Genomic DNA, 27,832 nt, shown 5'->3' on the forward strand with positions numbered 1-27,832 from the left:
TACAAGTTGTAACAAGTTGACTTCCTATGTTCTACCAACTGGAACAAACTTCCAGAAGACTGTAAAAAGTGCTTTAAACCCTGAGTTCTTTTAAAGCAAGATTATAAACTTATTTGCTTAGGATTGAATTTGATTGTTCTAGTTAAGCTTTAAAGTGAAACATGTTTGAATTTGTAGTCCAATTGTTTATAAAATCATTAATTGCTCTTAGTTACCCTTTTCCTGTTTTATTTTGCTTAATTTTTCCTATATTTCATTCAAACTTAGGGCTGGACGATAATTCAATAACAATATATATCGATCGATAGACGTGTGGCGCGATAGGAAAAAATAGGGTCGATAAAACTTCGATATAGAAACAGCTTTCCTTCCTTCCTCTTAGCCTATCATATTAGTTGATGCTACAGTCACTACTTCCTCTCGACCAATCGTAATCGCGGACCCAGGCACGCCATCACAAAGCGCCGCCCTATGAAACCACAACACAGAGCACGGGAATATGTCGCAGCAAGGAGCGGCGGAGGAAACGGTCCCAAAACGGGGTTTTACTAGTTCACCAGCCTAACAGAAATAAACCAGTGATTTGTAAAACTTGCAAGGAACCGGTAAAAACAAAGTCTGGTAACGCAACCAACTTGTTTCATCACGTAAGCCGCTCAGTCGCTCACACCCGCAGCCCCATGCGACTCCAGAAATGCTGCTGTTGTCTGCAGTTGAAAAACCTGGCTTCAACAATTACTCGCCACTCTTGATCCGCGATATAAGGTTCCGAGACAAGTTTTTCTCTAACAGCGCTCCCTAAATTGTGCAACTAGTGCAAAGAATCAGTGCAAAATGAGCTGCTATCTGTGTCCTTACACGCCACGACCTCGGACCTCAGCCCTGCGTCAGCCTCTCAATTATGAAACCTGAAAAGTAACTAGTGTACTATTCCCACCTAAATAGGCTATTTTATTTATTTATTTGGTATATTTATTTTGGTAATTTTACTGGTCACTTTAGCTTATTCTTTGTCAGTATTTATAACATAACTCAGGTCTCTTAAGTTATTTTTCTTTAAAAAAATCTGTTAAGGTTAAAAAAGTTGGTTAAATAAAGATTTAATTGGAATTCTGTGTTTGTGTTCTTTATTAAAATTAAATCATTTAGCAATATCATAAAATGTCAATATGCATTTTTTTAATCGATAAGCTTTTTTTCCTATATCGTCCAGCCCTATACATTGTTTACATTTTTATTTATCTACGTTTTAATCATCAGAAATCAACAGAAAGGCACCTGTCCTGTATGGATTTTCATGTGTTTGTTTAAAGTTGATTTTTGGCTAAATCGTTTTCCACATAAATCACAATAGAAAGGCTTCTGTCCTGTATGAGTTGTCATGTGTTGGTTTAAAGTTGATTTTTGGCTAAATCGTTTTCCACATAGATCACAACAGAATGGCTGCTGTCCTGTATGAGTTGTCAGGTGTTTGTTTGAATTATATTTTTGGCTAAATCGTTTTCCACATAGATCACAACAGAAAGGCTTCTGTCCTGTATGGATTCTCATGTGTGTGCTTAAATTAGATTTTTGGCTAAATCTTTTTCCACATACATCACAACAGAAAGGCTGCTGTCCAGTATGGATTCTCATGTGTGTGTTTAAATTTGATTTGGAGCTAAAGCTTTTTCCACATAGATCGCAACAGAAAGGCTGCTGTCCTGTATGGGTTCTCATGTGTGTCATGAAATATGATTTTTGGTTAAAGCTTTTTCCACATAGATCACAACAGAAAGACTGCTGTCCAGTATGGATTCTCATGTGTGTGTTTAAATTTAATTTGGAGCTAAAGCTTTTTCCACATAGATCGCAACAGAAAGGCTGCTGTCCTGTATGGGTTCTCATGTGTGTCATGAAATATGATTTTTGGTTAAAGCTTTTTCCACATAGATCACAACAGAAAGACTGCTGTCCTGTATGGACTCTCATATGTATGTTTAAATTTAATTTGGAGATAAAGCTTTTACCACATAGATTACAACAGAAAGGCTTCTGTCCTGTATGGGTTCTCATGTGTCTGTTTAAATGTCCTTTTTCGCTAAAGCTTTTTCCACATAGATCACAAGAGAAAGGCTTCTGTCCTGTATGGATTCTCATGTGTCTGTTTAAACTTGATTTGATGCTAAAGCTTTTTCCACATAGATCACAAGAGAAAGGCTTCTGTCCTGTATGGACTCTCATGTGTATGTTTAAATTTAATTTGGAGATAAAGCTTTTTCCACATAGATCACAACAGAAAGGCTTCTGTCCTGTATGGGATCTCATGTGTCTGTTTAAATGTCCTTTATCGCTAAAGCTTTTTCCACATAGATCACAACAGAAAGGCTTCTGTCCTGTATGGATTCTCATATGTCTATTTAAAGAGGATTTATCGTTGAATCTTTTTCCACATAAATCACAACAAAAAGGCTTTTCTCCTGTATGGATTCTCGTATGTCTTTTTAAAGAGGATGTATCGTTAAATCTTTTTCCACATAAATCACAACAAAAAGGCTTTTCTCCTGTATGGATTCTCATGTGTCTGTTTAAATACCGTTTTCCAACAAATATTTTGCCACAGTCTTTGCAGCTAAGCTTCACTCCTCTGCGGCCTTTCCTACATGACTCCACATTTTTCTTCTCTGCAGAACATTTTTTATATCCAGAGTCTGACAAGTGTTTCAGGTCAGATAGAGGGTGGTCTACATTACTGTCTTCTTCATCCTCCTCAGTATCTTCAGTCTTTAAAGAAACAGAAGCATCTCCATGATCTTGTATCCTGATGGATTCTCCATCATTCTCTTCTGGAAGCTCTCTGCCTTTAATTTGGTCTGTATAAACCTGTGAAAGCAGCAGAGACTGTTTATCCTCCAGACTCTTAATGGGAGGAGGAGCCACTGGAAACCTGATGGTATTAATTACCTCCTTCCCATTGAGCTGCTCTCCTGGCAGACTGATGTAGACTCCCTTCTGTTCCTCCTTGATGTGGGGGGGCTTTGAGTCATGCAGGTCAGCAGGAGGTCTGTGGTCTAAACAAGCTTCTTCTTTAACAATCAGCTTCTGCTGAACATCTGCAGGAAACATTGAAACACATTATCCACATTAGAAAGTATTTGGATCTCAGCCTGAACTGAGGCACATTTTAATAAAGACATATTTAGGTAATTTAGTTAGATTAAATTCTTTGACAGAACATGCAGAACAGTAAAATGACATGACTGTTATAACCCCTGCAAAAACTCAGTTCTTTGTAGAGCTACCCTTTTTTACTTTAAAGTGCTGATGACACAATATTGACCTTTTCAGCCATGCTTTAAAGGGGAAGTCCGGTCAACAAGGACAAATCAGGGTATCATTAGCTATAACTAAAACTAATACGTTTGTGGTTATTTAATGAACTTATCTTTAATCAATAAGAAAATAAAAACATAAATTGTCGTCTAAATCACTGTGTATGGGGGCTGACATTACTGCCCATATTTGGGCAGTAAGGGCCGTCTGACATCACATCCTGGGGCGTGGAAAAGCGGAAGCTGCGACAGCATTTCTCTCCGCTCTTTCCATGCAAAGTCAATAGGAGCCGTTCTACATAGCTGCGATCATCAATAATTTTTTCGGATTTCCAGAGGACTTCACTGCTGACATTCCCAAGAGCTATTGCTGAAGCAACAATGCCCACGTGCATGGCCATCGGATGTTCCAACACAACTGGTAAAAGTAGAAAAAACATTGCTTATTTCAACTTCCCGATTCATGAGCCACCGGGCTCGTTGCTGGATTGCCAACTTGAAGAGAGCGGATTTGCCATCTAACTTCTGGCCAGAGAGAAAACTCGTCATATGCAGCGACCATTTTGAAGAATGTTTTCAACATGACATGAGAGCGAGGATTTTCGGTAAGTTATATTTTAATTTAAAATTTTTTATTTAGAATTTGCGGGGATGGTCACTGAGCAGAGGGGCGGAGGGATACCACATGTGATGTGGTATCCCTCCGCCCCAGCATGTGCTGGACCACTTTTATATTTTAATATTTATACAATAATGACCACCTGCCCTATTTACTAGGGGGCAAATATAACTCAAGTCACTTCAGCGCGATCTCTCCTCCGCTGCAGCGCCGGTCAAGCCGGCTCCATGGAGTCGGCAGCACTGAGCGCCTTCTGGCCGTGGAGATGTTGGTGGAATTTTGATGGGGAAACATGCGGTGATGCATTAAAGAGAAAAACTGAAATAGGCAGGAATTATCCCAGACACAATTTATATCACATGTGTCAGGAGCAAAGGGAAACAACAGGATGAAGGCCTCCTTTGTCGTTTCTTTCTGTTGTGCTACAACAGAAAAGGGACATTTGTTTATTTCATGTTGTGGTTCCTGATTACTTCAATATACTAAGAATGTTTGCCTGATACGAGGACGACGATCATATGTTTTAACTAGATTATTAGAAGGATTAACGCTCAATAAAGCACATTCTCAGCAAGTTAACGGCTTTATGGTCATTTTCAGATGTCCTACAAAAATAACATTTACTTTGATCGTCACTAATCACCAAAAGTCTCTGTTGGAAACAAAAATCCACCTTCCTGAGTCCATCCCTGAAAACAGATGCTGCTTTATTCTTGGAAAATGCATTTTTGCTGCTTTATAGACCCATGAATAGATCGGAAACAGATCCCAAATGTAATAAAATTAAAACTTAATAACATTACACTCAAAAATAATATAAACTCTGCAGATCTAGAATCTATAGGGATTTACATTTAATTAAGAAGTAGGAAGTAAGAATGGCAGCTAGCCTTCAGAATATAACCGTGTATAAAGATACATGATAGAGAGAGAAAGATTGATAAATAACAGGTTGAGAGACAGAAGATGGCTGCTCATATAAATCTGTACTGTGTGATTTAAATGGACAGCTAAGTGGAAAAAAGTAACGTTCCATGTGTTTGCAACTGTGACACCAAAATTTCCATATTGTGGGACAGTAGAGGAATACTTATTCTTACTTTTGTATGTGATCTGAATTATGACAGGATTGGTCCTCCATAACCAACAGCCAGAAGAAAACATGCAACCATCTTTCTAGACAAGATAAACCAAAAAGTGATGATGGAGGAACTTTGCCAGGCAGACAGACAGGAATAACTTGATGCTGAATGTTGCTACATGCTAAGCTAGCATTAGCATCCCATGTGCCACATGCTAAGCTACCGTTAGCGCCCTCTTTGCTACATGCTAAGCTAGCATTAGCGCCTCTTTGCTACATGCTAAGCTAGCATTAGCGCCTCTTTGCTACATGCTAAGCTAGCATTAGCGCCCTCTTTGCTACATGCTAGCTGGTCACGTGCTGCAGGCTTAGCCAGGTTTCTGGGGGAAACCCTGCAACGAGTTCTGATGAAGAGGAGGAATCCATCAGCTGCTGAAAACGGCTCCTAAACTTTAGCTCCATCCATACAGTTAGCATGAAGAAGGAAATCTCCAAACCTGATGGGTGCAGCAGAACTCTGGGCTGGAAAACATCCCCCATCATCGGTGTCTCCTCTGCTGCGTCCTGCCGCTCTTTGAGTTCCTGCTTCCCTCCAGTTTCTCCGCTGTGCCTCCAGCTGCTGGACTTCTTTCCAGACTTCATCACCTGCAGCAGCTGCTGCTCTCTTCCAGCTTCACCAACACTCCCGATTCTGGCCTCACAGCAACACAAGGACAAAGAACCCGGAGGATCAACGTGGCTGTAAGCTGGGAAGAGGAAAGATCAACGAAACCGGAAATATTCTTCTTCTTCTTCTTCTTCTTCTTTATGGATTTTTTTGGCGGTTGGCACGCAAGAAATTGGTGCATTACCGCCATCAACTGGTATGGAGTGTGGATCAGAATGACTACTACTTATTTATACTAAACAAAACAAGTCACAATCAAATTAACAACACAGTATCGACAAAACCAAAATAAGATTTCAAATCCTCTCAATTACATTTATTAATCTAAGATAATGAAAAACAACTACATAACACTTATATCTTGAGTTTTTTCTAAGTATTTCTATTAAATCAAATTTTATTCTTTCCTTTTTTAGATTTTGAACCATTTCCCTCCTCTCTCTTTCATACTTCCTACAGTGAACCATAACGTGTTCGACTGTCTCTTGTTGCTTACAGTATTCACATCTGCCAGTGTTATATTTACCTATTTTGAATAATGTTCCATTTAATCCTGTGTGCCCAAATCTAAGTGTTGATATAATTGTTTCTTCTCTTCTGTTCCTCCCTGCACATCTCATTTCTCCCACTCTCCTCTGAATCATGTAAAACCATCTTCATTTCCTCTCTTCCTCCCATTGCTTTTGCCACCTTTCCTTCATCTTCTGTTTAATAATGCTCTTTATTTCCATCTTACTAATTTTAACTGACACATCGATGTCTTCTCTTTTTGTAGCCTCCTTTGCAGCCTTATCTGCCGTTTCATTTCCTTTAACTCCCATATGTGCTGGTACCCACAAAAATATGACTGTAATGCCCATCATTTGAATTCTGTATAATGTTTGTTGGATTTCTATCAAAATATCTGGTCTACTATCTGAGTGACTTCTCTGTAAACTGATTAATGATGAAGATGAATCTGAACAAATAATCACTCTCAGAGGTCTTATTTCCTCTACCCATTGCACTGCAAACAAAATTGCTAGCATTTCTCCTTTGTATACTGATATTTTATCACTGGTCCTCTTTCTTACTGTAATATGAAACTCTGGAACAATAAAAGATACTCCTATCCTGTTAACTAAACGTTTTGATGCATCTGTGTAGATCTGTATGAAACTGTAGTAACTGTTAATATATTCCTGTATTGTATTTGAATTCAAACTAAACCCCCTGACCTTATTTCTCTTTTCTAATAGTGTAAGATCTACTTTAGCTTCAGGTAGTATCCAAGGTGGTACTGCTGGCAGTGGTACCGTTGGACTGAACATTAAATCAGTTAATTCTAACTCCATTTGCTTTTTGTTTAAATGTCCACCCAAAGCTTTTTCTCTCCCTCTTCTCCATTTCCCAACAAGATGTTTAAGTGCTTTGTGCTGAATGATCTTCACTATGACCCTGTAAATTAATCCTATAGGTCAGAGATAACTGAATTCTTCTCAACTCAAGAGGCATTTCTCCCATTTCTACCTGTAATGCTGCCGTTGGAGTTGTTGTTTTTTTATACTCTTTATTTAAGGTTTTTCATACCAATGAAACATACATCACACACAGAACTAGGGGCACTGATACATATAAATAAAAAATAAAAGATAAACTATTACAAGACAAGCTTGATTATGCTTCTTTATTCTTGTATGTCAGCCATTTAGACCAGCGTTTATTGAAAGAATGTGCTCTTACGCGTAAAAGATAGGTCAGTTTTTCCATGGAGTGGATCTCCTCAACAACTTCCCACCAATGATCCAGCTTGGGAGAAAGTTTCTTCAGCCAGGACCGTGTAATAGGTTTTTTGCCTGCAAGAGATAAAATTTAAAAAAGGTACTCGTCTTCTTTTCGAAGTACTTCTTCAGATAACAGCCCCAGCAGAAAAATTCTGGGGTCCTTAGGAATGACATACCCCAAGATTATCCTGGTAGTCTGACAGATACCGTCCCAGTAAGTTGCCAACTTTGGGCAGTACCAAAATATATGAGAGTGATCGGCATTCTGATGGCCACATTGTCTCCAGCATTGCTGTTCTTTTCCTCTCTCTCTACTAATTTTAGGTGTAATGAAGTATCTGATTAGGCATTTCAATCCAAATTCTTTCCACCTCTTAGAACTGGTTGATGTCTGTTGTGTCGTACACATTGAAAGCTAATCATCCTCTGAAATCATTTTTCCTAATTACCTTTCCCATTTAGCCTTAATATTCAAGGTGTTATTTCCATTTTATTTCTGCAGTTTGGAAACACTTTTAGATGGAAGGTGAGAGTAAGCATTTGTGAAAATGTTTACAATAGTATTACCTTCAGGAGGAACACTCTTTATTATCTTAGTGATGTAAAAATGTCTCACCTGAAAGTATTTAAATAAGACTCTGTTCTCAAGATTATACTCCTTTTTCAATTGTTCAAATGTTTTAAAAGTATTACCATCTACAAACTGGCATAAAGCCACAATCTTTCCGACTTAAAAAGGAGGGATCCAATTCTCCTGGCCGAAAGTTTGAGTTACAGGAGGGCCACATCAGGAGTCCAGTGACATCTGCCAATCTGTACCTGTCCACCACCTCTTTCCAGATTAACAATGTGTTTTCAACTATACCATTCCCATTTCTATCTGTAACTATTTTATCTCCCAGCCTTGATGGGGGTTGAACCCCACCTTGCCTAAGTTCAATCTGTTTCCATCCAGTCTCCATTTCCGAAGAGCACCAATCTGAGATTCGTAATAGTATTCCCTCAAATTTGGAAGAGCCAGACCCCCTTGCTCCCTATTAATTTGAAGTGTTATAAATTTTATCCTTGGTCTGGTCCCAGCCCAAATAAATCTTGAGATCAGCCTGTCCCAGGCATGAAACTGTGCGTTAGATATTCTAACAGGCAATGACATGAAAAGGTATATCCGGTATATAAGGTATGTCCTGCAGGTAAATCGAGGGAGCAGATTCATTCTCACTATTTCCAATCTAGCTGTGAAACCCAGCATTAACCTTGCCCAGGCTGCCAAATCTTTTTGTATAGTTTCCGTAAGACTACCAAAGTTCAAATTAAATAGCTCATTTAAATCTCGAGAAATAAATACTCTGAGATATTTTAGCTTTTTGGCGTCCCATTTAAGACCATAGGCCTTTCTTATAGATTTACTAGGGGAATAATTAATGGTCAGGACCCGCGTCTTTTTGATGTTTAGACTATAGCCTGACAGTTTGGGGAGAGTTATATTTGGATTTTGGAGGTATGTGATTACATCATCTGTAAAAAGGCCGATTTTGTGTTCTATATTAGCAAAACTGATGCCCTTTATTCCATCATCCTCTCTAATGGCCTGTGCCAATGGTTCAATGAATATTGCGAAAAGCGATGGACTTAGACAACAACCCTGGCGGGTTCCTCTGTATAGTTGGAAGCTGTTAGTAAGGTGCCCATTAATTTTTACCCTGGCCCGTGGTTCATCGTAAAGTGACCGCAAACAACTAATAAACTGATTATTAAAGCCCAGACGCTCAAGCACCTTATGTAAAAAAGCCCAGTTGACCCGGTCAAAGGCTTTTTCTGCATCCAGGCTAACTAATGCAATGCTAAGGCCCTGCTTTTTAGCATGGTCTATTACATGTAATGTTCGTCTTATGTTGTCATGAGTTTGTCGGCCTTTGATAAAACCTGTCTGGTATTTGTGTATTATATCTAACAAGTAATGTTCCATTCTCCGAGAAATTATTGACGTAAAAATGTTATAATCAACGTTCAAAATTGAGATTGGGCGATATGATTCACAGTATTTGACGTTTTTTCCTTCTTTAGGGGGGACAGATATTATGGCCTCTCTCCAAGATGGGGCAATCTCAGCTCTGCTCAATGTCCAGTTCAAAGACTCAAGTAGAACAGGGGAAAGCTCCTTTCTCAACATCTTGTACCATTCCTTTGGAAACCCATCACTACCTGGGCTCTTGTTATTTTTCAAATGTCCAATAATTGTATCTAATACTTTCTGGGAAATGGGAGCAGATAAAGCTTCATTTTGGATTAGTCCAATCGAAGATAGGTCCAAGGCTGCCAAGTAATTGTCAATATCATTTATGTTAACTGGTTCTGGGGGAGAGTATAATGTTTTAAAATAATTTTCAAAAGTCTTATGTATTTTATCCATGTCATAGGTTAAGTTACCAGTTGAAGATTTTCTAATTTTGGTAGAGAATCTTCCAAAATTCTCTACATCAATCGAATGCTTCGATTGATGTTTACGAAGTTGTCTGGTTAAGATTCGTGAGCTTTTGGGCCTGATTCATAAAATGCTTGTTTGGAGAATCGTAATTTTTCCTCTAGCTCCTCGAGTATCATTTCGTTTTAGTTTTTGTTATTTGTTCTGATACTTCCGCATTGTTAGTCATTTGCTGTTTTAATTCTAATTCCCTCAATGTCTTTTCTAGTTTATCGTATTTTAACCTTTTCAGTCTTTTAAGATAAGCAGTTCTAGAAATTAGTCTTCCTCTCATTACTGCCTTGACCGTGTCCCAGACTAAAGTGGGATTCACTTGGCCATTGCTGTTGTCTTTTACACATTCCGTTATTTCTTTTCTAATCTCTTTTGTAGTGGTTTCATTATTAAGGATACCTATATTTAAGCGCCATAGTTTCGTCTTAGGCCTCTTAGACAGACCGAGGGACAAATAGATAGTATTGTGGTCCGAAACATCAGAAGTTCCAATTAAGCATTCCTTCACTTTAGATTTATTAATATTATTCATCAGAAACAGATCGATCCTGGATCCTTAGTAAATTCTCTTTCTTTAGTGTGAAGACCCCTCCAAACATCAAACAGGCCCAACTCCCTGATCAAGATATTTAGATCTTTTGACCTGCCAGTTTTTTGTTTCTTGTGACTTGTTGTATCTAGAGCATAATTAGGAATTGTGTTCAGATCTCCAGCACAAACAAGAACTCCTTCGCTAAATGAGATAATGGTGTCAAAGAGCATTTTTAAGAAGGTCCTGTCGCTCTCTGGAGGAAAATATATATTGACAATTGTGACCACAGCATCATCGATTTTCCCCTTTATAATGACAAATTTGCCCTCTTTGTCTCCCTTCTCAGATATCAGTTCAAAATTCAGTGAGTCAGAAATAAGGGTGACTACCCCCCTCTTTCTACTATTTCTACAAGAGCTGTAAAACGTGTTTGAGTAACCAATTCTAAATCAACACTTTGAGCTGTGTTTTCCTCTGTTGTTCGATGCAGGAGCACAGCGCCTCGGTCGCCTCTTTTGCCCAGTTCTCCACTTGATGAATGCGGACCTCCGCCTCGTCGACCCGCTCCGTCAAGCTCTGTCTCTCGGCGGCGATACTGTCCAGCTTATGTTGAGAATAAAAAATATATCTTAGTTGGGGTTGCTGAGGAAAGCAGAGTGGTGTCTGTCTCTCCCTGCTCCAGGGTTTGGTAAACATAACATCATGAAGGTTTATTGCCAGAGGGGGGGGGGGGGGGGGGGGGGTTGGTCAGAACCAGAAGGGTTTCTTTGTTCCAAATAGAGGGGCTAATCTTTTTTAGAGATGAACTTGATGCAGATCCATACACCACACAACCATAACCCAGTACTGATCTAATTAATCCACAGTAAATTGCCTTCAACGCTTTTCTGCTCCCCAATTACTTCCCACCAAACATCTCATAACATTTAACACCTTCCTACATTTGTCTTGTATTTTCTGGATATGTACACTCCATGTTATTCCCTCATCAAACCATAACCCCAAAATGCTTAAATGTTTCACTCTTTCCAATTCTTGAATATACAGCTTTAGTTTTACCTCTGTACTAATTCTTTTCTTTGTAAAAAACATTGTCTTTGTCTTATCTCCTGACAATTTAAAACCCAATTTATATGACCACTCCTCTATTTTATTTTTAACAATAAATTTCAGATTTCTTCCCTTCTTCCAAATTGCCCCATCGTCCGCAAAAAGAGAAAACCCCATCCCATTCCCTATTTCCCTGAACACATCATTAATTAATATAGAGAATAATAAAGGCCTCACTATGCTCCCTTGAGGTGTTCCATTCTCTACAGTATATTTTCTTGAGTAATTCTAACTTGTATTGATCTCCCTTGTAAAAAATCCTTAATCCACCTATATATTCGCCCTTTGACACCTAATTGACACAGTCTAATTAACAATCCTTCTCTCCACATCTTATCATATGCCTTCTCTTTATCAAAGAAGACAGCCACGACACTTTCTTTGTTAACTTGTGCTTTTCTAATTTCATGTTCTAAACTTACAGCTGGATCCATTGTATTTCTTCCTTTCCTAAAACCACTTTGGTATTTAGCTATATATCCCTTCTTTTCCATATAGTATGTTAACCTTTCATTTATAATTTTCTCCATTATGTTGCATATGTCAGATGTTAAAGTAATTGGTCTATAATTTCCTGGATTTGTACAATCTTTTCCTGGTTTGTGTTTTGGCACCACCACAGCTTCCCTTCCAGCTCTGTGGCAGTTTCCCATCCTCCCAGACTTTATTATATAGCTCAAGTAATACATCCTTTGAATTTTCACGGAGTTGATTTATCATTACATAACAAATCTGGTCGTTTCCTGGTGCTGACATCTTGGATTTCTGGAGAGCGCGTTTTAGTTCTGCCATTGTAAAAGCTTTGTTTAATAAGTCATTATAATTTTCTTCTTGTTGTAACTCTTCATTCTCCCTTACTGCTTTTTCCCTCCCTCTTTTCCTTCTTCACTAAAATTATTTGAGCCGTGAATTGTTACAAAACTGTTAGCCAGCATCTCTGCTTTCTCCTCATCTCGTACCGCTATCATTTGTCCATCATCTAAGACTGGGTATCCATACTTTCTTTTTATCCCGGTCATTCTTTTTATCATCCCCCACACTTTACCAATCTCTGTCTCCCTCCCTACTGAACAACAAAACTTCCTCCAGTTTTCTTTCTTTGCACTTTTAATGATTCTCCTTACATTTGCTTGTAACTTTTTATATTCAATAAGATTCTGAAAACAATGATTCCCTTTTAACAATTTAAAAGCTTTATTTGGAGATTTAATCGCTCTTTCCTTTGTCCACCATGGAACAATCTTACTTTTACACTTTTACACCTGCCTTCTTCTTTATTGACTTCTCTGCAGCTTCTCAGAATCAGAATCAAGTTGAATTGCCAAGTAGGTTTTCACATACAAGGGATTTGACTTGGTGTTGATGGTGCAGACAAAATAAGAATAAAATAAAATAAAATAAAATTGAATAAAATCGATATATATACAGAACCTATATACACTCAGTAAACTGTGCATTAATGTAACGCAGAAGCTTGTAAGTCCTGAACGGGAGAGAGAGACATTGTCCAGTGTCACAGGCGGCTCTTGGCCTTGTTCATAAGGCTGGTAGCAGATGGAAAAAACTGTTGTTGTGGCGTGAGGTTGTGGTCCTGATGGAGCGCAGCCTCCTGCCAGAGGGAAGTGACTGAAATAGTCTGTGACTGGGGTGAAGGGATCAGCCACAATCTTCCTGCACGCCTCAGAGTCCTGGAGGCGTACAGGTCCTGGAGAGATGGAAGATTGCAGCCAATCAGCTTCTCTGCAGACCTGATGACACGCTGCAGTCTGCTCTGGTCCTTAGCGGTGGCACCAGCGTACCAGATGGTGATGGAGGAGGTGAGGATGGACTCAATGATGGAGGAGTAGAACTGCACCATCATTGTCCTTGGCAGGTTGAATTTCTTCAGCTGCCTTCTTCAGGAAGTCCATCCTCTGCTGGGCTTTCTTGGTGAGGGAGTTGATGTTCAGCTCCCACTTTAGGTCCTGGGAGATGATAGTTCCCAGGAAGCAGAAAGACTCCACAGTGTCCATGGTGGAGTCACAGAGGGGGATGGGGGTAGCTGGGGCTGAGTTCTTCCTGAAGTCCACAACCATCTCCACTGTTTTTACAGCGTTGAGCTCCAGGTTGTTCTCCCTGCACCAGGTCACCAGATGGTCAGCCTCCCACCTGTAGGCGGACTCGTCACCATCAGAGATGAGTCCCATGAGAGTGGTGTCGTCAGGAACTTCAGGAGCTTGACAGACTGATGACTGGAGGTGCAGCTGTTGGTGTACAGGGAGAAGAGCAGAGGAGAAAGAACACAGCCCTGGGAGGAACCAGTGCTGATGAGCTGGGAGTCAGAGTCATGTTTTCCCAGCTTCACCTGCTGCTTCCTGTCAGACAGGAAGTCTGTGATCCACCTGCAGGTGGAGTCAGGAACATTCAGCTGGGAGAGCTTCTCCTGAAGCAGAGCTGAAATCCACAAACAGGATCTAGAACTATTTTACATAATGAAATATTTAAATTTTCAACATCTTTATTTCTATCAATTTTCCCAATACCTTGATGACTAATATTTCTAAATTGATTCCAGTCAGCACTACTAAATGACAATTTTTTCAACCCTACTGTTTCATATTTCTCTAGACTCAATCCTACTACTGTCACAATAAGATAATGGTCACTTCCTGCTGTTGTTTCTCTGACTACTTCCCATGTACAAATGCCTGCTAATGAGTCTGACACTAATGTGAGATCTAGTGCTGTTTCTCTACCTGCTCTAATATTAAATCTTGTTCCACCTTCATCATTTAAACACACTAAATTTGTCATATCCATCACCTCCTCAATCACCATCCCATTAGCATCATTACTGTTCCCCCATAATGAGCTATGGGCATTAAAATCCCCACAACAAATCACCTTCCCTACTAACTGTACCACCAGTTCCTCCAGCAACTCTAATGACAATTTTTTACATGGATTATAAAAAATTAACAACTTTGATGTTTCCTTCTTTAGTCCATACTTCAATTATTAAATATTCCAACTCTTTTCCTTTCCCTAAAACTCTATATTGCATTTGTTGTTTTATAAATATTATACATCCTCCTCCACTACCTTCCCCCCTATCTCTACGGATGCTATCATATCCCTTAATAACAAACTCTAACTCTGATTTAAGCCATGTTTCTTGAACACATATGATATCTGGTTTATTTTTTAAATCTCTAATAAATCCTTTAAACTCCTGACCATTTGCTATTAAGCTTCTTGCATTCCATTGTACAATAATCAGTTTGCCTCATCACCCGGGCCTCCAGCCCTACCATCTGCTTCAAGTCTTGTTTTGATATGCTCCCAGGATATATCTTTTATGCCCAAAAACTTCTCAGCTCCTTTAACTATTATTTTAATTTTCTCAGTTTTATGTTTAACTTGATCAGTACAGTTGATCACGTATGCCATAAACAAAATAATCTTATCCACTGACAGTCCTGGATTTGTTTTCTCTGTTTGACCTGGTTCTGTTCTCCACACCTGGATAACATTGTCAGAATCCACCCTTCCTTTTTGTCGTTGTACTTTCTTCACTGCTTCTGCATAACTTATGTTGTTAACTGTTCTAACCTGCTGTATTTCCACGGCCCTCTTCCTGACTCCAACATATGTTGCTCTGTGTTGGCCACCACAGTTACAACATTTATCCTGCACATTTTCCTTACATTCTTCCACTCTATGCTCACCTCCGCATTTAGGACATATCTGCTTCCCTTTGCAGACTACTGCTATATGTCCATATCTCTGGCATTTGCAACAGCGTAGCGGTGGAGGAATGTAGGGCCTTACTGGAAAGCTCATGCATCCTATTTTCACTTTCTCTGGAAGTACGGACTCCTGAAACTCCAGAAGAACCGACAAGCTCTCAAACCTTTCTCCATTTACTGTTCTCAACAGTCTCTTAATTCTGCTCACCTCGTCTCCATTAATACTGTGCTTGAGTTTGCCCAAGTCAATATAAAAGTATATGGCATTTGACATTTTAAAGGTTTTAAGCCCCCTTATTCGATGCTGTAGCGCACACATTCACTAGTTACTGGGGAGAAATAGGGAGTACCAATATGGCGGCTGGTGGCTTCAAAGCGACTCGTTCTAACAGCGGCTATTAGCACTCCAGTGTATAATAGGGTAGTTCACTGCTATTGTTTTCATCCGGTTTTTTCGCTTTTGTCTTTTTTCGGGCAGGTGTTTCTTTTTATATATCTTTGTATTTGCGTAAATATTCCATATTTTAAAAATAAATAGAGAAAAACGTAAATATATATATATATATATATATATATATATATATATATATATATATATATATATATATATATATATATATATATATATTTGTTATGGTGTATATTTTTTTAATAACAATATATACACCATTAATTAAAGTAAATAAAACCCCCAGCTATGAAGACGTTTAGGAGTATAGAAACATATTTTATTTCGAATATTCTTCAGTTTTTTTATCATTTATTTGATTTGCATATGTATTTGTGTATTTTGTACCTAAAAAATGCATTTTTAAAAAAGTATGCCTTGTCTTTGTTATTTGCTCTTTGTTCTATTCCCTGTTCGGTTTTTGTAAAAAAATAAACAATGCGGATACTTTAATGACGGGGTCTTCTCTTGTTTATGTTTTGTACACCAGCGGGCGCTAAACTCTTAATATATGGTTTTAATAATTTTTAGTACAAGATTATTTAGATGACAAAATTCACCTTTATAATTAAGGAGAAAATATTTTTTCCAGTCCTGTTTGAACAAATAATATAACTTATAGAGTGTATTCAGACAATACAGACAAATGTTGCGAAATAATATATTCTCAAACCTCTGAGCATATCCGATGATGACGTCAGGCATTGCAACGTATAGAATGTAAAAAGCATCAATTTCTTCCAGAAAAATCTTAAATGTTTTCTATACAATATAGTTAGCATTCTTTAATGATTTAAGTATAGAAATAAGTATTTTCAGTACCGTAATTACATTATTTTTTTGGCGACCCGGAAGTTATTCCTTTCGCGCGTGCGCAGATGAGCTGATGGTACGGATCGTGCTACCGGTACGGATCGGGTAGTGACAGGCGGTTCTGCGTTTGAAACACTGAGATATATTATACACTGGAGTGCTAATCGCCCGCTTAGCAGTGGTTTGAAAGAGTCGAACCACGATATGCGCATGCGCTGCTCTCCTTCACACTCACTCCTCCCACACGAAGAAGAGGGGTGTTTCCGGTTTCGTCAGTCCTTCCCTCTTCCCATCGCGCAGGCACTTTGATCCTCCGGGTTCTTTGTTGTTTTGCTGTGAGGCCAGAAGCGGCAGTGTTGGTGAGTTTATGTTATTACGATTGTACTGAAACAACAATTTCCCCCTGGGATTATTAAAGTATTTCTGGTCTTGATTCTTATTCTGAAGATGAAAGAGAGCAGCAGCTGCTGCAGGTGATGAAGTCTGGAAAGAAGTCCAGCAGCTGGAGGCACAGCGGAGAAACTGGAGGGAAGCAGGAGCTCAAAGAGCGGCAGGACGCAGCAGAGGAGACACCGATGATGGGGGATGTTTTCCAGCCCAGAGTTCTGCTGCACCCATCAGGTTTGGAGATTTCCTTCTTCATGCTAACTGTGTGGATGGAGCTAAAGTTTAGGAGCCGTTTTCAGCAGCTGATGGATTCCTCCTCTTCATCACAACTCGTTGCAGGGTTTCCCCCAGAAAACTGGCTAAGCCTGCAGCACATGATCAGCTAGAATGTAGCAAAGAGGGCGCTAATGCTAGCTTAACATGTAGCACATGGGATGCTAATGCTAGCTTAGCATGTAGCAATATTCAGCATCAAGTTCTTCTTGTCTGTCGTCATGGCAAAGTTCCTCCGATCATCACTTTTTGGTTTATCTTGTCTAGAAAGATGGTTGCATGTTTTCTTCTGGCTGTTGGTTATGGAGGACCAATCCTGTCATAATTTAGATCGCATACAAAAGTAAGAAAAAGTATTCCTCTAGTGTCCCACAATGGGGAAATTTTGGTGTCACAGTTGCAAACACATGGACAGTTACACACAATTATTAGCAATGAGGCAAAAATGAGAATAAAAATGAAGGAATCTGTCTAATCCAAAGTTACCTCCTAAAGAAACACCAAGAGTAGCAGATAAGAGTAAAATACCAGAATAAATATTCACCAAGGAAAGAAAAAATGTGATAGTGGAAGAATAAACTGCATTTTATTTACCTATCACACGATAAGGATATATGCAAATCTTAAATAATATATCGTGGGGGGGGGGGGGTCTTTTTTTCCATTAGCTGTCCATTTAAATCAGAGTGCAGCTTTATACAAGCGGCCATCTTCTGTCTCTATTAACCTCACATTTATAATAATAATTAATAATTGAACTTTATTGATCTCACAATGGAGAAATTCACTTCTGCATCTTAACCCATCCCCTTGGGGAGCAGTGGGCTGCCACTGTACGGCGTCTGGGGAGCAATCTGGGGTGATTGTAAATCCCTTTAGATTCTAGATCTGCCAGAGTTTATTACTTTTGAGTGTAACGTTAAGTTTTAATTTTATTACATTTGGGATCTGTTTCAGATCCATTCATCGGGTCTATAAAGCCCCAAAAATGCATTTTCCAAGAATAAAGCAGCATCTGTTTTCAGGGATGGACTCAGGAAGGTGGATTTTTGTTTCCAACTGAGACTTTTGGTGATGTGCGACAATCAAAGTAAATGTTATTTTTGTAGGACATCCGAAAATGACCATAGAGCCATTAACTTGCTCACAGACCAAAACTGGGAGTTGGTTCCACAGGAGAGGAGCCTGATAGCTAAAGGATCTGCCTCCCATTCTACTTTTAGAGACTCTAGGAACCACCAGCAGACCTGCAGTCTGAGAGCGAAGTGCTCTGTTAGGAACATACGGGGTAATCAGAGCTCTGATATATGACGAAGATTGATTATTAAGGGCTTTATACGTTAGAAGAAGAATTTTAAATTCTATTCTTGATTTAACAGGAAGCCAATGAAGGGAAGCTAAAATTGGAGACATATGATCCCTCTTGTTGATTTTCATCAGAACTCTTGCTGCAGCATTTTGGATCAGCTGAAGGCTTCGAACTGCATTTTGTGGACTTCCTGATAGTAAAGAATTACAATAGTCCAGCCTTGAAGTAACAAATGCATGGACTAGTTTTTCAGCATCACTCCTGGACAGAATGTTTCTAATTTTGGCGATATTCCGGAGGTGAAAAAAGGAAACTCTGGAAACCTGTTTAATATGGGATTTAAATGACATGTCTTGGTCAAAAATAACACCAAGATTTTTTACTTTATTACCAGAGGCCAGGTTAATGCCACCCAGATTAAGTGATTGGTTAAGAAGTTTATTTTTTGAGGACTCTGGCCCAAAGATTAAAACTTCGGTCTTGTCAGAATTTAGATGCAGGAAATTTAAAGTCATCCAGCTTTTGATGTCATCAAGACATGACTGCAGTCGAAGTAATTGATTGGATTCATCAGGATTTATGGATAAATATAGCTGAGTATCATCAGCATAACAGTGGAAATTAATCCCATGCTGTCTGATAATTTTGCCTATCGGAAGCATATATATAGTAAAGAGAATTGGTCCAAGGACTGAACCCTGTGGTACTCCACAGGTGACCCTAGAGTTTGAGGAAGATTTATTATTAACATGAACAAATTGGAATCTGTCTGACAGATAAGATTTAAACCAGCCTAATGCTTTCCCCTTAATCCCTACAGTATGTTCAAGTCTTTGTAGGAGAATATTGTGATCAACTGTATCAAACGCAGCACTGAGATCTAACAGGACAAGTATAGACACAAGTCCATTATCTGAGGCCATGAGAATATCATTAGTGACCTTCACCAGAGCTGTTTCAGTGCTATGATGAGCTCTGAAGCCTGACTGAAACTCCTCAAGTAGGTCATTACTTTGTAAATGTTCACAAAGTTGATTAGCAACTACTTTCTCAAGAATTTTAGATAAGAAAAGAAGATTAGATATAGGTCTGTAATTTACTAACTCATCTTGATCAAGAGAAGGTTTCTTAAGTAAAGGTTTAATAACAGCTACTTTCAAAACCTGTGGTACATATCCATTTACTAAGGATAGATTAATCATATCTAAAATAGTGCCACTGATCAAAGGGAATATGTCCTTAAACAACTTGGTTGGGATTGGGTCTAACATACAGGTAGAAGGTTTAGATGAAGCTAAAATTTTAGATAGCTCAGAAAGCTCTACTGCTTCTAAACAGTTCAAACACTGCGCAGATTCTAAAGATTCCTCCAATGCTGCCTCACTTACTGAGGACGAGGTAATCATGTTTGGGAGGATGCCAATTATTTTATTTTTAATGGCATCAATTTTATTTATGAAGAATCCCATAAAATCATTACTACTAAGAGCTAAGGGAATGGATGGATCAACAGAGCTGTGGCTCTGGGTAAGTTTGGCAACTGTACTAAAGAGAAATCTAGGATTATTTTTATTCTCTTCAATTAATGATGAAAAATATGCTGCTCTAACTCTGCGGAGGGTCTTGTTATACAACAATAGTCTGTCCCTCCAGATTAAGTAGGATTCCTCTTGGTGTGTAGAGCGCCATTTTCTCTCCAATTTCCTAACATTGTGCTTCAAGGAACGCAGCTCTGAATTAAACCAAGGAGCCAGCTTCCTGTGAATAATCACCTTCTTTTTCAAGGGAGCTACATTGTCTAATGCAGAACGCAATGAGGAAGTCACATTGTTAGCAAAGGTATCGATTTGTGAATGGGAAGAAACAGCAATGCTGCCATCTACAGGGCATTTCTGCAATACTGAGGATATTAAAAAGGGGACAGACTCTTTAAGTTTTGATACAGCATTATCCGATAAAAATCTACTATAATGGAACCCTCTTTTGGGGGTGGAGAATTCAGTTAGATTAAACTCAAATGTTATTAAAAAATGATCAGATAGGACAGGGTTGTGAGGAAATACTGTTAATTCTTCACAATCAATGCCATATGTCAGAACAAGGTCTAAAGTATGGAGCCGAGAGTGCGTCGGTTTATGCACATTTTGAGCAAAACCAATTGAATCTAGGATAGTTTTAAAGGCTACACTAAGGTTATCACATTCAGTGTCAACATGGATGTTAAAATCACCCACTATAATAACCTTATCAGTATTTAACACCAAATCAGATAAGAAATCTGACAACTCATCCAAAAACTGAGTGTAAGGGCCTGGAGGACGATACAAAACAACAAACAGAAGAGGTTTTATTGCTTTGCAGTTTGGATGAGGGAAACTGAGGGTTAAATGTTCAAAAGAACTGTAATTATTAGTTGGCCTGGGACTAATTAATAAATCAGACTGAAAGATAGTTGCCACTCCTCCTCCTCTCCCCACAGATCTGGGAATGTGGAAATTTGAATAACTGGAGGGGGTTGACTCATTTATACTAACGTAGTCCTCTTGTAGCCAGGTTTCTGTGAGACAAAACAAATCAATCTGATTATCAGAAATCAATTCATTAACTAATAAAGTCTTTGGAGGGAGAGACCTTATATTTAATAGACCACATTTTATTATTTATTTTTAGGTTCAAGGTGAACCATATTGATTTTTATTAGGTTTTTATGATTTGTTCCTTTTAGATCAGTTTTTGATCTGTTAAGTTTTGGCCGTGGGAAAGACACCGTCTCAATAGGATAATGGGTGGGTAACAGTACAGAAGCTGCAGAGAGGTGTGTTAAACTACGGCTCTGCTTCCTGGTCTGGACCCTGGGTTGTCAGCATTTAGGAGAACTAATAAATCCGGCCAGATTCCTAGAAAGAAGAGCTGCACCATCCAAAGTAGGATGGATGCCGTCTCTCCGGATCAGACCAGGTTTTCCCCAGAAAGTTCTCCAGTTATCAATGTAGCCCACGTCGTTTTCTGGACACCACCTAGACAACCAGCGGTTGAATGATGACATGCGGCTAAACATGTCATCACTGGTCAAATCAGGCAGGGGACCAGAGAAAATTACGGAGTCCGACATTGTTTTAGCAAACTCACAAACCGAAGCAACACCAACTTTGGTGACCTCTGATCGGCGTGACCGGGTGTCATTACCGCCAGCGTGAATAACAATTTTGCGGTATTTACGCTTATCCTTAGCCAGTAGTTTTAGGTAGGATTCTATGTCGCCCGTTCTGGCCCCTGGTAGGCATTTAACTATGGTCCCTGGTTTCTTTAGTGCCACATTTCTTATTATGGAGCTGCCAATAATAGACCCCTTGCAACCACGTGACTCCGTTACCCAGAACCCCTTGCGTGGCGGCCATATTGGTTGGCACGCCATTTGACGAAATGACGAGTTCTCCAGGTATTTTTCTTCTTTAGATAACGTATCACAAGATCGTTTTAAGAGTAAGTTGATGGTTGATGGTATCAGATTGCCAGATCCACACAGCAAAAGCCTGAAGGGAGGAGCGAGTCTGTGAAATGCTGGCCAAGGGTTTCGTACTGCGACACAGCTGCTTTATAAACACGGCAGGCCAATACGGACAAGAGAGCACGAAAGCCCCTGAAACCACTGGACGGCTGCAATTATTTTATATCAGGAAAAAGGCTCCAGCAACGCCCGCGACGCCATGAGGGATTAAGCGGGTCAGAAAATGGATGGATGGATGTTCAGACATGTTTGTGTAACAGCACAAAGCAGAGAGGAACACCCGCCCGGTAGGTTAAAAAAAACATCACTCACTACGGATTATTTTGGTGTTTTTGTCTTGTTAAAATGGGTGGAGGTGTCGGCGACATTGCAGCGTAAACACAGACGTACTAGCGCCCGTGAACGGGCGGAGGGGAGGTGGCGATCGCTACACGGGCCGGAGAGCCGCCGCTGTCTGGAGCAGCAGGAAGCGGGTGCTGCTTCAGACGGCGGCGGAGGCAGCAGCCGCGGCGGCTCATCGCTACACGGGCTGGAGAGCCGCCGCTGTCTCTGCCGCCGGAGACCGTGTAGCGATCGCTACCTCCCCTCCGCCGCTGTTGCTGCTACACACAGCGGCGGAGGGGAGGTAGCTATCGCTACACGGGCGGCTTCTCCGGCCCGTGTAGCGATAGCTACCCCCCCCCCCCCCCCCCCCCGCCGCTATTTAAGTAGAACAATGACTAGAGCAGAATTAAGTTGTATTTACCGGAGATGAACTGTAGACTGCAAATTCTGTCGTAGTATGTTGGCTCCCCCAGTCCATTGGGAGGGTCTGCCTGCGCTCTTTTCATTGAAAATATCCAATTCTTTCTTCTTTCCTCATCCTTTGGTAAACGACAGAAACGTACATCCAACGATTTGGAATGCCTCTCTGTGCAACCGGGAGCGCAACAAGTCGTAGGCATTGCTTAGATTCCAAAAATAAACTAACTAAAAGTACGCTCTAAATCACCCGTTTTGTCATGTAGTAGACGGGCTGTCAGGCTAGCCTGCCCACCAAGATGGAGGCGCGCACCCCCGATCACGTGACTGTGACGTCAGATGCAAGGGGTCTATTAAGGTCGGCTCCTCGGCGAGATTGTCGCTCAGAGGGGAAAATTTATTAGAAACGCAGATGGGTTGGTGGTGATCTGGGGTCTGTAATCTAGAGCTATGCTTCCTACGAACTGTCACCCAGCCAGCCTGGTTACCAGGCTGCTCGGGTGCTACTGCTTTAGGTTCGCTACGTGAAGTTACTCTATGCGGCTCCGCGCTAGCAAAAGAGCGGCTATCAGCTGGTTTTTCAACAGCACGGAGCCGGGTCTCCAATTCTGACACCCTCGCCTCCAAAGCTGCAAAAACACTACATTTATTACATGTACCATCATCACTAAAGGAGGCAGAGGAATAACTGAACATCTGACACAGAGAGCAGCAGATAGGAGACTTAGTCAGGGACGGAGAAGCCATTATGAGGCTAAGGCTTGGCTAGCGCTAGGCTAACGCTAGGCTAATGCTAGGCTAAAGCTAGGCTAGCGCCCTATTATCACGCCAAAGAACAAACCGCGTGAAACACGAGGAGTTCCCAAACGTGATGAGCAGCCACAGACAATGTTTTAAAAGTGCTTATGTTTGGAAACAGATGTTACAGCAAAGAGGTTTAAAAATAAAAAGCGAGAGAGCCTGGAGCAAAGCTCCGTCGTTCACACAGCAACAACAGAAGTGACACAATACGCCTTACCGCAAACAGCTATAAAACAAATGAACATTTTTTAGACTAACGGTTCGGATCTTCGCGCCAACGCTCAGAGACCAGGAGCTCCTCCAAGTCCCTTAAAAATCCATTTGGGGTACCAGTGGCCGGAAAAACTTCTCCAGGCGGACCAAAGCTGCTCCTGTGCCCGGACTCCCCGGCTCAAGATCTCCGTCGGTCGGAGATCTTGTTCGTTGACTTCAAATGTGGATGGAATTCTAAACAACAACTGAATTCCTATCTTTCCTAAACGAAGAGATGGTGGTGATGAAGTTCCAGCACTTTTATTGAGAAACAGAGCAGAGATCACGTAGATGGAAAGTAATTGCACCCACTTAATGCACCTAGAACTCAATAAAGCTGGTGTTTCAGAGCTAAGGACATTGTCTCTGATTTGTAGGACTATGTAATCTATAAGGTATCGATAAAGTAGCTAGTAGCTGTGGCCTGTAATTTACACAATGCTGAAACACAGACAGAATCACATAATTTAAAGTAAACGGTTAAACCCTGAATCTACCAAATGAACAGAACACTGCGGGGAGCTCAGCACACACCTTAAGAAAGTAAATATAGGCGTATAAAAGTGCAGCCAACTAAAGGCTCCCTCCCTTATGCTTGCTTACAAGAATCCAGGCACGCAAAGCGTATAAAGGACACCTAAAGTCCCTAAATTTTCTCAAAAATTGATGGTGCGCCTTAGAATCCGGTGCACCATGTGTGGACATAGACACATTAGGCACATTGGAAAAGCCTAACATTTTGTTTTAAAGCATGGCTGAAAAGGTCAATATTGTGTCATCAGCACTTTAAAGTAAAAAAAGATAGCTCTACAAAGAACTGAGTTTTTGCAGGGGTTATTACAGTCATGTCATTTTGTTGTTCTGTCAAAGAATTTAATCTAACTAAATTGCCTAAATATGTCTGAAATAAAATGTGCCTCAGTTCAGGCTAAGATCCAAATACTTTCTAATGTGGATAATGTGTTTCAATGTTTCCTGCAGATGTTCAGCAGAAGCTGATTGTTAAAGAAGAAGCTTCTTTAGACCACAGACCTCCTGCTGACCTGCATGACTCAAAGCCCCCCCCACATCAAGGAGGAACAGAAGGGAGTCTACATCAGTCTGCCAGGAGAGCAGCTCAATGGGAAGGAGGGTGATTAATACCATCAGGTTTCCAGTGGTTCCTCCTCCCATAAAGAGTCTGGAGGATGAACAGTCTCTGCTGCTTTCACAGGTTTATCCAAACCAAATTAAAGGCAGAGGGCTTTGCAAAGAGAATGATGGAGAATCCACCAGGATACAAGGTCTTGGAGATGCTTCCATTTCTTTAAAGACTGAAGACACTGAGGAGAATGAAGAAGACAGTGATATAGACCACCCTCTCATTGAGCTAAAACACTTGTCAGACTCTGGGTATAAGAAATGTTCTACAGAGAAAAAAGATGAGGAGTCATCTAGGAAAGGCTGCAGAGGTGTGAAGCTCAGCTGCAAAGACTGTGGCAAGACATTTATTGGAAAATGCGCTTTCAACACACACATGAGAATCCATACAGAACAGAAGCCTTTCTGTTGTGATCTATGTGGGAAAAGATTTAGCCAGCAATCAAATTTAAAGTCACACATGAGATTCCATACAGGACATAAGCCTTTCTGTTGTGATCTATGTGGAAAAAGGTTTTGCAATAAATCACACTTAAAAGGACACATGAGAACCCATACAGGAGAGAAGCCCTTCTTTTGCTATCTATGTGGAAAAAGTTTTGGCTTCAAATCAAACTTAAATACACACATGAGAATCCATACAGGACAGCGACCTTTCTGTTGTGATCTATGTGGAAAAAGATTTAGCGATACAGGAAATTTAAACAGACAGGAGAGAAGCCTTTCTGTTGTAATCTATGCATAAAAAGCTTTAGTTCCAAATTTAATTTAAGCAGCCACATGAGAAACCATACAGGAGAGAAGCCTTTCTGTTGTGCTCTTTGTGGAAATTTTTTTATCAATAAATACTCTCTAAACAAACATATGAGAATCCATACAGGACAGCAGCCTTTCTGTTGTGATCTATGTGGAAAAAGATTGAACAACAAATCCTCTCTAAACAAACATATGAGAACCCATACAGGACAGAAGCCTTTCTGTTGTGATCTATGTGGGAAAAGCTTTAGCCAAAAATCCAGTTTAAGCAGACACATGAGAATCCATACAGGACAGAAGCCTTTCTGTTGTGATCTATGTGGGAAAGGATTTAGCGAGAAATCCTCTCTAAACAAACATATGAGAATCCATACAGGAGAGAAGCCTTTCTGTTGTGATCTTTGTGGGAAAAGCTTTCGCATTAAATCCAATTTAAGCAAACACATGAGAATCCATACAGGACAGAAGCCTTTCTGTTGTGATCTATGTGGGAAAAGCTTTAGCCAAAAATACAATTTAAACAAACACATGAGAATCCATACAGGACAGATGCCTGTTGATTTCTGATGATTAAAACGTAGATAAATAAAAATGTAAACGATTAGTTTGAATGAAATGTAGGAAAAGTTAAACAAAATAAAACAGGAAAAGGGCAACTAAGAGCAAGTGTTAATGATTTTATAAACAATTGGACTACAAATTTAAACATAATGTTTCAGTTAAAAGCTTTATTAGAAACAATCAAAGTCAATCCTAAACAAATAGGTTTATAATCTTGATTTAAAAGAACTCACCATTTCAAGCACTTTTTACAGATTACGTTTGAAACGGATGTCTTTAGTGGTCAGGAGGGTTGATAAGGCTTTATTGATCTCACAGTGGAGAAATTCACTTGTCACTGATATGCTGATAACAAGTCTTTGATGTATTTATGTGCTGAGCCATTTGGGGATTTTATGCTCTCTACTTTCTTAGTCTTAGTGAGGACGTGGGCAGCAGCATTCTGGATCAGCTGCAGCTGTCTGATCGACTTTTTTGGTGGACTGAAAACATCGCTTAGTTATCAATTTGACTAAAATTGAATGCATGGACTCGCTTTTCCAAAACCTGCTGAGTCATCAGTCCTTTAATCCTGGAAATGTTCTTCAAATGATGGAAGACAGACTTTGTAATTGTTTAGATGGAGGTCCTGAGTCCATTAGTGCTACGGCCCTCAAACTGGGGTCCGTGAAACTATGCTTTTGAGCCTCAGGAGGCACTGCTGAGGATGCTTCGTGGTTGAGCTAAGTTTCACAATGGACAAATATTTAGCTCCATTCACCTCATCAAGTAAGGTAAAAGTCAATTCAGCTAAAATTAGGAAGTAAAACTTTGTGAAATCCAGAGCTTGCAATCACAGCTGTTTGGTCACTTTGCCCAAATCTGGATGCTGAACATGACACACTGCTTTATCACTGAGGTGTGATGGTTGTCTTGTGGGAAAGTGTTGCAGAGCTTTTGACCTACACAAAGAAATGACTGAATTTATGCGAGGAGAAACTGGACATTGGACATTTCTGACATGATCCAGACTGCATCGCAAAGTTAGCCGATCTGAGACATGTTCAACATATTGAACAGCCTCAACCTCTCCACCCAAGGAGGCTACACATCTGTCCTTGTAGTTATAGACAAAATCACCACCTTTATGAAGAAAAATACAAGATGGAATAACAGACATGTTTCCCCAACTGATGGACTTTTTAAACAATGAGAAGGTGTCTGTTCCTATTGTGAGGGATGTTGTGACTTCACACCTGGGACTGGATGCTGATCCATTTTCACCTGCTGCAACAAGAAATGTCTTAACAGGTAAAACAAGAACAGCTCTTGGAGTTATCTTGTGACAGAACATTGAAAGTCATGCAGACTTTTGGGCCTCCCTCTCACATGAGTATCCTGAACTGGCTGCTGAGGCCATGAAAATATTGCTGCTGTTTCCAACCACTTACCTCTGTGGATCAACATTTTCAGCTCTGACTGTAATGAAGAACAAATGCAGAGCTGGTTTACAAGTGGAAGATGATCTTAGACTCTGTTTGTCATCCATGCCTCCAAGAATAAACTGTGGGGAGAGA

The 27,832-nt window shown here is 40.0% G+C and overlaps 2 protein-coding genes across 2 annotated transcripts; one reads left to right on the forward strand and one right to left on the reverse strand.

The window, feature by feature from the left end:
- Nucleotides 1-1,170: 1,170 nt before the first annotated feature.
- LOC118561428 (gastrula zinc finger protein XlCGF57.1-like) lies at nt 1,171-2,695 on the reverse strand. The gene has a single exon (XM_036133509.1). It carries the CDS (start codon nt 2,557-2,559, stop codon nt 1,264-1,266), a length of 1,296 nt encoding a protein of 431 aa, XP_035989402.1. The 5' UTR covers nt 2,560-2,695; the 3' UTR covers nt 1,171-1,263.
- A 22,288-nt stretch (nt 2,696-24,983) lies between these two features.
- Nucleotides 24,984-27,097, forward strand: LOC110368361 (gastrula zinc finger protein XlCGF57.1). The gene is made up of 2 exons (XM_036133526.1): nt 24,984-25,529; nt 25,682-27,097. The coding sequence occupies exons 1-2, from the start codon at nt 25,336-25,338 to the stop codon at nt 26,280-26,282; spliced, it is 795 nt and encodes a 264-aa protein (XP_035989419.1). The 5' UTR covers nt 24,984-25,335; the 3' UTR covers nt 26,283-27,097.
- The last annotated feature ends 735 nt before the right edge of the window (nt 27,098-27,832 follow it).

This window comes from Fundulus heteroclitus, unplaced genomic scaffold (genome assembly GCF_011125445.2).
Source record: "Fundulus heteroclitus isolate FHET01 unplaced genomic scaffold, MU-UCD_Fhet_4.1 scaffold_63, whole genome shotgun sequence".
Classification (NCBI taxonomy): domain Eukaryota; kingdom Metazoa; phylum Chordata; class Actinopteri; order Cyprinodontiformes; family Fundulidae; genus Fundulus; species Fundulus heteroclitus.